Source organism: Mauremys mutica, chromosome 6 (assembly GCF_020497125.1).
Source record: "Mauremys mutica isolate MM-2020 ecotype Southern chromosome 6, ASM2049712v1, whole genome shotgun sequence".
Lineage (NCBI taxonomy): Eukaryota > Metazoa > Chordata > Testudines > Geoemydidae > Mauremys > Mauremys mutica.
In genome coordinates this window covers 41,182,736-41,193,939 of record NC_059077.1, presented here as the reverse complement: position 1 = coordinate 41,193,939, position 11,204 = coordinate 41,182,736, and the positions used below count along the sequence as shown (strand labels likewise).

At 37.4% G+C, this 11,204-nt stretch overlaps 1 protein-coding gene across 3 annotated transcripts in view; it reads right to left on the bottom strand.

Annotated features, from left to right (window-relative positions):
* Window positions 1-225: 225 nt before the first annotated feature.
* PIK3R1 (phosphoinositide-3-kinase regulatory subunit 1) overlaps window positions 226-11,204 on the bottom strand; it is a 76,334-nt gene continuing 65,355 nt past the window's right edge. For all 3 annotated transcript variants that reach the window (XM_045020730.1, XM_045020733.1, XM_045020732.1), the window contains 8 exons: window positions 10,949-11,047; window positions 10,644-10,824; window positions 10,039-10,164; window positions 8,937-9,079; window positions 8,516-8,692; window positions 8,348-8,416; window positions 5,309-5,479; window positions 226-4,797 (listed from right to left, as the gene is read on the bottom strand). In XM_045020730.1, coding sequence (XP_044876665.1) covers window positions 4,608-4,797; window positions 5,309-5,479; window positions 8,348-8,416; window positions 8,516-8,692; window positions 8,937-9,079; window positions 10,039-10,164; window positions 10,644-10,824; window positions 10,949-11,047 — 1,156 coding nt within the window. In that variant the 3' untranslated portion in view covers window positions 226-4,607. The remainder of the gene's footprint in view (window positions 4,798-5,308; window positions 5,480-8,347; window positions 8,417-8,515; window positions 8,693-8,936; window positions 9,080-10,038; window positions 10,165-10,643; window positions 10,825-10,948; window positions 11,048-11,204) is intronic.

The following is an 11,204-nucleotide window of genomic DNA, read 5'->3' as shown; positions in this document are numbered from 1 at the left end:
TTATATGCACAAGACTACTTCAGAGCTCTTCAGTGGCTAGTCTCACTTCACTAAGTTAGAAGAACTAAGAATGAGTATAAATCATAAGCTAATTAGCTCCCTTCACCAATATGCACCTTCAATTCTCCTCTATAAAGTGGGGAACAAGCACACCATAGGAGTCAGTGATGTAACTTGTTGAACTAACTTCTCAAAAAGTCCTTAGTGAGGCCTCAACAAGTAAAATGCAGTTTCAAAACAATCTTTATTCTGTTTGAAGACCTAGTACAATTTTTAAAGCAACTTAAAAACAAGACACAGCTCCATCAAATCTATAGCTTGAACAAAATTTCAAGGAGGCACATTTTTATTATTGCCTTGTAAAGGCAATTTACAACCCATCCTACCTTCCATCTCCTCCAAAACCATTTTTTAAACAAAGTCATTTTAATGTTTTAAAGACATTTAACAGAACAGAGCTTTATTTTTTAAAACAAGAATACAAAAAATAGCAGCATCGTGGGCAGCTAATGCAGTCTCATAGGGACAAGTGCAATGTAACTATCAACTCACACACCAGTCCAGTTTGGCCTTCTATGATAGTAATAGTTCATATTTTTTTTTGTACAGAATGTTGCATTTTGGAACCTTGTCCCATGGGAGGCATTGTGCGTTGAGCTGCCCATTTCTAAAGTGACCCCGAAGAAAAATAATATCAGGATTCACTTTCCCAACTGAATACCATGCATAGCAAAAGCACTGTGTTATAACTGGCAGAAGTTTTCCCAATTAGAAGCATCAGAAGGATTTCCCAAGCATTATAGTTCATTGCCAATTACAAGACAAAGCCACTCCTTTTCTACAGAACAGCTGGCGTTAAACAGAAGATTTGGCTTTACAGATTTTTTGATAGATAAGTGAACCATCCAGATGAGTTGTTTTTAAAAACAGAACTACACAATCTTCTCACTTTATTTGGAAACAACTTTCACCTAAAAGGGTTTGTGTGTGTGTGTATTTATTTTTAAACAAAGAAATGAGTGACAGCATGTGCTTGAATGAGAAAATGACACTGTTTGGTGAAAGGTGCATCTAGCTTATGATCCATTCACACCCACACACGAAATCTAAGCTTCAGTTTAAAGAAACAATAATTTGCTTTCTCTCACTTTTCTTGTGGTCACATGTACATCTACCTTTCAGCAGCCTTGTAAAAAGTACTGCGGCAACTCAGAGACTTAAGTATTCAAACACTTTAATCATATTAGATGGAAAAAATTCCGCTAAATTACATTAAAAGCACCATGTTTCTTCAGTTACATCAACATATCTTTGTTTCATGTTCATATGAAGTTTGAGTTTCCAGGTATATTAAAGCTGGTTTAGTTCAACCAAAGTGAGTGGATCATACAATATATTAAAGACATAAACCTCAGCAATCAAAAAGGGTGTTTGACAAAGCTGCAGTACTATACAACTCACTTTGCAGAGTCCACACATGGACTAGGCACCACATCAAACCAACTAAAGCCCTATTTTGAGGGTTTAAATGATCCTTAAGTAGTGCATAGACCTTGTGCAGGCTAAATTTCACCTTAAGATGCCTTAATGAAAAAATCTTCTTAGCTTTGTGCTTGTTTGTCCTTGTTTGTGCAAGAGAAGACAGGGGCCTGATTCTCACATATACTAGTTTTTCTCCACCATAAGCACAGATCCTCAGGTAGTGTAAATCGGCCTAGCACCACTGAAGGCAATGGAGCAACCCAATGGATCCCAGCTGAGAACTAGGCCCACTGACTTCTGTGGACATGAGAGGAAAGTCAGGTCCTAAATGTCTAACCCAGGGGTTCTCAAACTGGGGGTCGCGAGCTGTCAGCCTCCACCCCAAGCCCCACTTTGCCTCCAGCATTTATAATGGTGTTAAATATATAAAAAAGTGTTTTTAATGTATAAGGGGGGGGTCGCACTCAGAGGCTTGCTGTGTGAAAGGGGTCACCACTAAAAATGTCTGAGAACCCCAGGTCTAACTACATCCTTTCCTGAAAAGTGTTTTAAGTGATACATCAATCCAGGCTATATACATTTTGCCTAAAGAAAATAATTGTAATACTTTTCCTCCAACATTTTTAATTTTTGTTTATCCTTACAAGGATATTTTGACATAGTATGAAGGTTGCTTAACTGCTGTGTACTGGATGGATTTGAATTTCGAGCTCTGTTGAATGACATTTAAAGCAGAATTATTGGTGAAGTAAAGGAAAGGCATTACAAAAAACAAATTTAGATTGTCTCACTCTGAGAAGTCTGCCTGGGAAGGAGAGATGAACTTGTAGGCTTGTATAACTGGAAAAAAGTTCAGCATGATTTTGAAATTGTAATTGTCCTGAGACATTAATGATGGTTGAGCTTTGCTCCCTGATATGTGAAAGATTAGGTTCTGGTAAGATAAAATACATTCCACAGAAAAGCAAAGTCAACAGGCTAAAAAACCAAAAACAAAATAAAAACAAAAACCTCACAGCATCAGAAATGAAGAGGTAATGTAGAAATAAACCACAGGTGACAAACTAATTGCCTAACAGTATTTCTAAAAGGTAAAAATTTCTAAATAAGTACTTAATACTTTGTTTTAAGAGATGTACATTTTTTAAAGGGGGGCAATAGTCGGAGAACTCAATGGGATTTATTCCTGCCATTGTGCATGCAACTAGCTCCCTTTAACAATAAAGGCTGTTCCACTTGTAGTTCAAGGAAAAACCAATTCATATCTCAGCTGGACTAAAAAATCTTTAAGATTCCTCTTAGACATCATTGCCCTATTAATCCACAAAACGTGAAGTAGCAGCATGAATTTATCCACTGTTGTGAGTGGATAACCATGTCAGAAACCCACAATGAATAATCCTTTACAATTTTGGTAAATGGGACACTGACATCCTTTGTTTCTTTAACTAATAGAAATCCTGTAACTCTTTGGTACCTGGAATTTTAAATTTGTTCTTTTAGATGACATTACCTTTCAGTAAATAAGTTTGTGAAAATAACAAAAGTGTGTTATGGAAATTGTAATGTTAAAAAAGCAAGGTTTTCCCATCTGAATTTACTCTATCTTGTACTCTATTGTTCAGAACAAACTTGGGGGTCTTTTTCTAGTAATACAAAAACCAAACATTTTAGAGAATCTTCCTTCATATGAAATGAAAGGTATCTTGACATGCTGACAAAAAGTCTACCATGGTCGGTCAAGATGCTGGATTTACTTTTTACGATGGATTTACTATGTGGATTGAACTTGAAATCCAAACTGACTACTATTGTATCCAGTTTTTCATTTGTTCTTCCACAGTAACATTCAGAAGAGGATGCACATTTTTTTTTCCCTTCCAAATACAAAGACAATCAGGACAGAAGTTCAAAAGGCTTTAAGAAGCAAATATAGCGTGGTACCATATTCTAAAGATATCCTTGAAACAATATTGTTAGACTCAGTGATACTTTGTAATGCTCATATATTTTTATTGAATAAAGCAGCTTTGAAGCTTATCAGGCACTGCCCAACAAAATATTTAGTAAAAAAAAAAAAAAAAACCAAAAAAACCCACAAAAACTTTTTAAACCTTCTATACAAGGAAAACTGTAAAATATTCATAGTTTTAATTCTGAAGCCAACTTTTACTGGCATCCTGTACATTTCTTAAAAAAACAAAACAAAACAAAAAACTCCGAACAACAAAATGAATATTAACAAAAAATAATACTCAGGAAAAACATTTTCAGGCAACAAAAAACAGAAAAAAGCTTATCCTGTAGGTATACTTGAAAAAGAAATACAACCAAAAGAAAATTCAGTATTGCATAGCACTGTCTAAGGATTCAGCTTTCAGCAAACAGAAACGAGAAAATAGAAGCAGTTTGGTATTGATAGTTTCCATTGATGATCGTTAGTCATCCACTATGTACATTTTTATATACCGTATGCCATTGAAAGTCCCATTCTCTTCAGTCTTAAATATGTTCTTAACACGGGATTTTAAACGTCTAAACAAAACACTTCCTGGCACTTTGCTACTACATCATTTCCTCTGAACAACATACTGTAACCGAAGTCTTTTTAAAGTGTCCCTTATAAGTGAAAGTGCCATTCTGCTACATATCATTCATCAGGAAACGAAAATCCACAATGCTCTGTGCCTGGATCCACTGAGTACAGCAACACCAAATCTGAACCTCGCCATGACTGAGAAATTCCATTAACAGAATTACACAGACCTGTTGCCCCTTGGGTCTGCAGAATCCCACATTCTAGCTGGTAAAGCTTCAAAGAGATCGTAAACAAGCACCATGGTTAAAGGCCTCTATGTTCCTGCAGGGAGATAGGTATAGCATTTCCCTCTCTTGTTGTGTTTTTCTTTTCTCAATAAAAAAGCACTTTAGATTAGAAACATACATTCACAGCTTAATACTGTGATCTCTCCCACTGCAGTTGTCAAGAAAGCTCTAGTCCCATCTGAAGACAGACAGCTTTGATACTGCAGCTGAAATTCACAAATCAGGCTGAAAGGAACCTTCTCTCTCCAGAGGCCTCAGTGTTGTTGATTTTTTTGTTTTAAAACAGAGCATTAAGGTCTTCATCGTCTCTGCTGTGCATATACTGGGTAGGCTAGTGTGACATTGAGAGAGTCATTGTGCTGCACGAGTGATGTGTGTTGGTAATGTAGCACCAGTTCTTTAAGAGAGCTGTACAAGTTATATGGCTCTGCAAATCCATACCCAGTAGGAGTTTTGTTTATGACACAGTGCTTTACTTCTCCATCCACCCTAAAAGGAAAAAAATAGAAAGGTTTTTAATTTGTCAAGAAAGCAAAGTTTACATGTTAAAAAGCAGGCTAGAGAATAGTGAATTGACAGTGAACAAATAAATGTTGGTAAATATATAAAATGACAGCATTCTACATTGGAATAATTCCATTCATCTTAAATCTAACCAGAATTCTCAGTGTGTCATGCTTTACACACTGTTTTTGGTAGGCAGAAGGTACAAAACTTAGTGGATTGACAGCCAGTAGTTCTATGCTGTCATTCTCCCCCTTTGCTATAAGGTCCATCTGTGGGAACTTCCCAGGGCTGAACTTTGCAGGAGGGAGAGGAGCAGCAATGAGGGTAGATGATCCTATGCCTGACAGCCCAGACCCAAGCTGCTGAAGTCAATGGGATCAGGCCCTAAAAGGATATCTGCTCATCACCCAGGTAAACTTACTAGGAACAATTTTTTTTAACCTCATTGTCATCCCTATGCTTTACAAACAATGCAAAAAATCAGGATACATACACAACAGAGCAGGCATAGCAGCCCGGTTTGCTGCTCTCCCGAACAAGGAACGTTCCATCCCGTTTTCCCCGCAGCAGATTTTCAGCTTGGCTTCTGTTGATATTTCCCACATTCCATGTTCGCTCGTCATGATGGGGCAAATCCTCATCATCTTCCACCATAGAGTATTGGCTGTACAAACATGAAAAGGATAATCAGAGAAATGTAGTGCTCATTGGGACCTCGAGAATTCATCAAGTCCAGCCCTCAAACACAGCCTTTGCAAGGGCTTGTCCAAGATTTTTTGAACCCAGGATCTCTCACACCCAAAGCAAGAATCATTTGCCTACACCAGCAAGCCACATTCAGTAGTGCTACAGTGTTACATCCCAGCCACATGGGATGGAATTTCATAGTTATTCAGACTACTGTAGCTAGATGAAGCCTCCAACCAGGGTCAAAAGACCTTGACAGAAAACAAGCAGCAGGAGATTGTGGAGAAATGGAATAGCGCTCCCCCCGCACACCACGGTATGGCTGCCAGCCTGCACTGGTGGGCCCCTCCAAATTTGTCCATCAGTATACTTTTGGCTAGTAGATTTAGACCTCTGGCTAGTAGGTATCTGGTCAGTTTTTCAAGCACTGAGTAAATACAGCTTCTCATTCATCCCCGATTCCTTGATTCTAGTTAGCCTCAATCTGTGCTACAAACACCAGTGTCTACTGTTGGAATTCAGTTTCTTTGGAAGATTCTGGTTTCTCTCACTAATGAACACCATCTACCTTCCTTATCCTGCCACACCCCATTTTCCTTATTTGTATTTCTACCACTCTAACTCCAGCCATCTCCTAGACAGGGATCCCAGTTGTCTGTTTATGCTCATTTTCAGTGTTTATGTTGGCTATATTATAACTTCAGAAAACAATCTGAATGGTGTCAGCATAAATTTGAGCAGAAATCAGATGGCTCATTAGCAAGGAAAGACACAAAATAAAAAAAAAAGCTATTTTTTCAACGTTTTATTTCATATTTGGATCCTATGTTCCCAAACTGTGGCCTTGTCTGCGCTAGCTTTATTTTGGAGAAATCTTCTCCAAATCTTTTGGAGAAGTTCTAGCGTTAAGAATAAAATAATAGAACCAAAGGATTAGAAGGGACTGCAAGGGTCATCTCGTCTAACCCCCCGGTCAAGATGCAGGACTAGTTGTGTCTAAATCATCTAAGACAGATAGCTATCCAGCCTGTCCTTGAAAACCAGTGATGGAGCTTCCACGACTTCCCTAGGCAGCTTGTTCCATTGTCCTGCTCTTCTTATAGTTAAGAAGTATTTCCTGAGATTTAATCTAAATCTGCTATGCTGTAGTTTGAGCCCATTGCCTCTTGTCCTCCCCTCTGTGGCAAGAGAGCAAAATTTTCTCAAATTTTTTTTATGGCAGCCTTTCAAGTATTTGAAGATCTCTAATATGTCCCCCACTTAATCTCCTCTTTTCCAAACTGAACATAACCAGTTCCTTCAGCCTTTGCTCATATGGCTTGCATTCCATCCCTTTGATCATCTTTGTTGCTTGCCTCTGGATCCTTTCCAGTTTTGCTACATTCCTTCTATACAGCAGTGACCAAAATTGGACAAGGTACTCCAACTGAGCCTAACCAGCGCTAAGTAGAGTGGTACTATCGCCTCCAGTGATTTGTAGCACCTTATTGGCTTTGTTGAATTTCATTTTGCTCTCTACTCCTCCATCCAGGTCATTAATAAAGATGTTAACTAACACCCAGAACAGATCCCTGTGGAAACCCACTTGAGATCTCCTTTCAATCTGACATCATTCCATTCATAGTTATTCTTTGTTTGTGGTTATGTATCTGCACTTTGGTGCAGAATTCTTGTCATAACAATGATGGGAGGGCTAATGGGGACTGGCTGCCTACATTTTTACCACCTTATCTTCTACCTGTGCTCTGAAAGGTTAAACAACATGATTGTAAAAATGCCTGTGCCCTGTCCGTCCAATACTTCCATGATTGCCAATCCTAGTGGAGCTGCACCAGTTCTATAGCAATAGAAGACAACTAAGAAAAGACAAACCACTATTTTGGACAAAGCTAGAGTGGAACCATAGAAAAACACACCACTGACCATGCTGCTGCTGCTACCTTTGACCAAGAAAGGCCGTGTAGAAGGCAAGGACAGGAAGCAACACAGGGTGATAATGTTAACAGGATATGTATTCCACTGACATCCCTTCTCACATTCAGGTTTTATTTTTTTTAAACTATTGATTCATGAAGTTACTCTTTGCATTCTTCTGTTGGTTAGATTTGGTTTTAAAGGGAAACTAAAATCCATCACTATAGCCACTTCACATAGCCTGTAATATTCATCAGTTACATGATCAGCACTTTTCACCCATGATCTATGTGTGGTGATGATCCAGTGGCCAAAGCAAGTTAAAAACCTGTACCCAACTCATTTGCTTTAATGACAGAACAATACCTGCCTCCACTCAGAAAAGTCAAACTGGAATATAAAGGCAGAGCAGATCCATGCTCTGGATGAGCTATTCCATTCTGTCCATTTCTGGTGATGGTTGATACTATACCACCACCAATACTTTGCACTTGTAAAGAGTCTGTCATCAGAATTTCTCATAGTGTTTTATAAATATTAATTCAGCTACATGATACCCCTCTGAGGTATTTATATCATATGATCCCCATTTTACCGACAGGAGCAGCAAGGTTAGAGTTTAAGTTCAAGTCTCTTAAGAGGTCAGTGATGGAGTCAAGAGCCAAACCCAGAATCCTAGATTCCAATTCCTCATTATAGTCACCTGACCATACACCTCTCTTAGGTATCTATAGAAGAGCAAAGGATAAGACTGGTGCCCTAGCTCATATTCTCAGTAAAACAGATTCAGGTCCAAACCAGTATCAGATATGCTCAGATACACTGTGCTGTGCCCGAGAGTCTTCCTACAGTCATTGAACTAAACATGCTTAAACTCATTACTGTGTAGAATTATTTGATTTCAGGAATATTCAATTCCTTAAATACTCACTCTTCTGTATTTTCATTGCCCAGCCATTCATTTAACTTCTTTTGCCGAACACCTTTTTGAGTCAACCACCTGGAAAATAATTAAAAACAGGTTTATACATTTTTTTAATTGGTAAAATTTGGACATTATGGGAAAACTAAATTCTTCGTAATTCATACATGTACTTACATCAAGTACTGGTCTCTTGTCTTTCTCAGCTGTATAAGGTCTGGTTTAATACTGTTCATACGTTTATCAATCTCTCTATATTCAGCTGCTTGCTTCTTTAAATCCTCTTCTAGTCTACGTCTGCTGTCCACAATTTCACTTATTCGAGACTTCAACTTCTCATAGTTATGCATTATTCTGAAGAGAAGAATTGGGTTTGTTATACTTTGTTAGATCCTGGTACATAATCCAGGTTTCCTATTTTCACTTGTAAACATCTAAGACAAGATTTATTTTTCAAGATTCAGTTGGAAAATTTGCAAGTTGTCACCCACTGCACTTCAGATTTATTCTGCTGACATTCCATCTCACGTATGGACTTTGTATATTTTTACTTTGTCTAAATCACACACATTTTAAACAGATAAGCACTGGTACCAACCTTTGAATTTCTTTTTCATTTCCTTCCCGTTTAAACTTTTCAATATACTCTTTGCTGTATCTTTCTTGTGTCTGGCACTGCTCTTCAAATATTTTTATTGTTTCATTAAATGCTTCAATAGCTGTTCTTTTCATTTGAATTTCCTGAAAATAAAGTAATCATCATTATAGTCCCTAAAAAACTGAAGGGATGATTTGTTGGCCTATATATCTCTGGAAAGGTTTAAGTTATCTTGTAGCAAAATGATTGTACTTTAGTATCCCTGAAGCAACATATGTGTTGTCTGTGGACTCTTCCAATATATGAAAAGCAAGCCTTGTACAACTTGCTACAGTGATGCTGCTTTCCAAGAAAGGCAATGACCACACGCAGAATTATCTACTATATTTGTTTTATATATTAGTTTTGTTTTTCCAATGGGAGCCTTTCAACACTGCCCTCACTTTACCCGTTGTACCCTTACAGCTATAGTTGGGACTCTTGAAATACTAAGCTGATCTGAGTGATTATCTGGGGTTTCACCCACACTTCTAGTATGCTATAAAATTCCCATCTTTTAGGTAGTTTCTTGCAGGTTCCAGAAGGCACAGCATTCATTCTGCAACTATAAAACAGTGCCACTTCCCTGGCATTTCCAGGCTCTGCTAATTATTGGTAAATATGAGGGAGGTGGGTTGCTATTCTTTCCTGCACTGTGTCTAGTTGTCACATCCACGCTCCATACATTTTGCACATGATACTTTTCTCTCGAAAGAAATTCTAAGGTATTGTGGTCGTTTTAATTTGTGCCTTCAAGGCATGGGGATCAAGACCCTACAAATGGTCAGTATGCAGAGCTGCTGCCAAACCAATAGGAGTTCTCCATATTGTGTGTTTGCAAGAGTGGGTACCAACCTATGGTTATATTGTGCAGAGGGTAACGGCTCAGACATGAGTAAACGATTCCAACTTACTGAACTATCACATCAAGTAACTTTTGTCTTTTAAAAGAAGAAAAGAAAAAAAGTATCTCAAAGTTAACATTAGCAATTTATATCAGTGTCCTTCTAAAACCAAATAAGAAGTCCTGCACTCTACAAGTCCTGCTTCAAAGATAACTCACCTGAGATGTTCTGGTATAATCTTCATAGAGTCTGTCATATTCTCGACTCTTTTCTTGGAACTGAGTGTTATATTCATGTAATTTCTTTCCCACTGCTTCAATACTGTCCTCTTTTACAACTTGATCCTGAGAGGATAAGCAGAAGGAAATATATCCAGTAAAGAAACAGTTACACAGTACAAATTTTCATAATAAAATTGGTTAAGAAAAAAGTGACCATTGAAAAGAAATACAATATAACTTGACATTTCTCTTACAATATGGAGAAGAGATGTACTGAATGCATATAATATGCATATGTGAAATTAAATTAAGCACAAAAGACAGTTTTGCACTGCCAGCATGCAGCATTATGCTGAAAATGATATATTTCATCATTAAAATTGTCATATTTAACCTGGTATGTTTATTTCTTAATGAGCTATCTACAGTATTTAAAGTTTGTATTATTTGATGTACAATTTGTAAAGTTGCTTTTTTTTTTTTTAAGTCTTAGATCCAGTTTATTCTTATCTCAAATATTAATTGAAGTGAGTTTCTCCATATTGAATGGCTAATAACTTTTCTGTACATAAGCAGAATAAAAAGAGAATAAAAAATGTTACCTGCTGGTACTTGGATACTGGATAAAGTAATTTTACATCCAGTTTAGGATTATACTGGGCTAGAGACTCATTCCGGTAGTGGTTTATTAGCTCAACCACAGAGTTGAAAGTTAATGGGTCGGAAAAGCCATATTTCCCATCTCGGTGAAATATTTTGATTAATTTGTTATTTCCCCCTTTCCTGTAAATAAAGTTTGGAAAACAGTCAGCCATACTTCAGATGCTCATGCTAAAAGAAAGTAGCATTTTTAAATGCAGCTCTGTAAAAATATATTCCAATATCAGAATCTAGCTGAATATTTTACCTTAATGTAAGCGTGTAGTCTCCATGCATTTTGGTAGAAGCATCTCGTACCAAAAAGGTACCATCAGCAGTGTCACGAAGCTTCTCATTTACTTCTTCCCTAAAATGAAAGCAAAAGTAACCTATGACTACCTCTTACTCATTTCCTCACTGTAATCTGTCATTTCTCCCTCTATCTTTCTTAAAACAGAAATACATCTTTGCCTTTTTCATCAGCCTTCTTTATCTCCTTAAGAACATTACATTCATTTCATAGT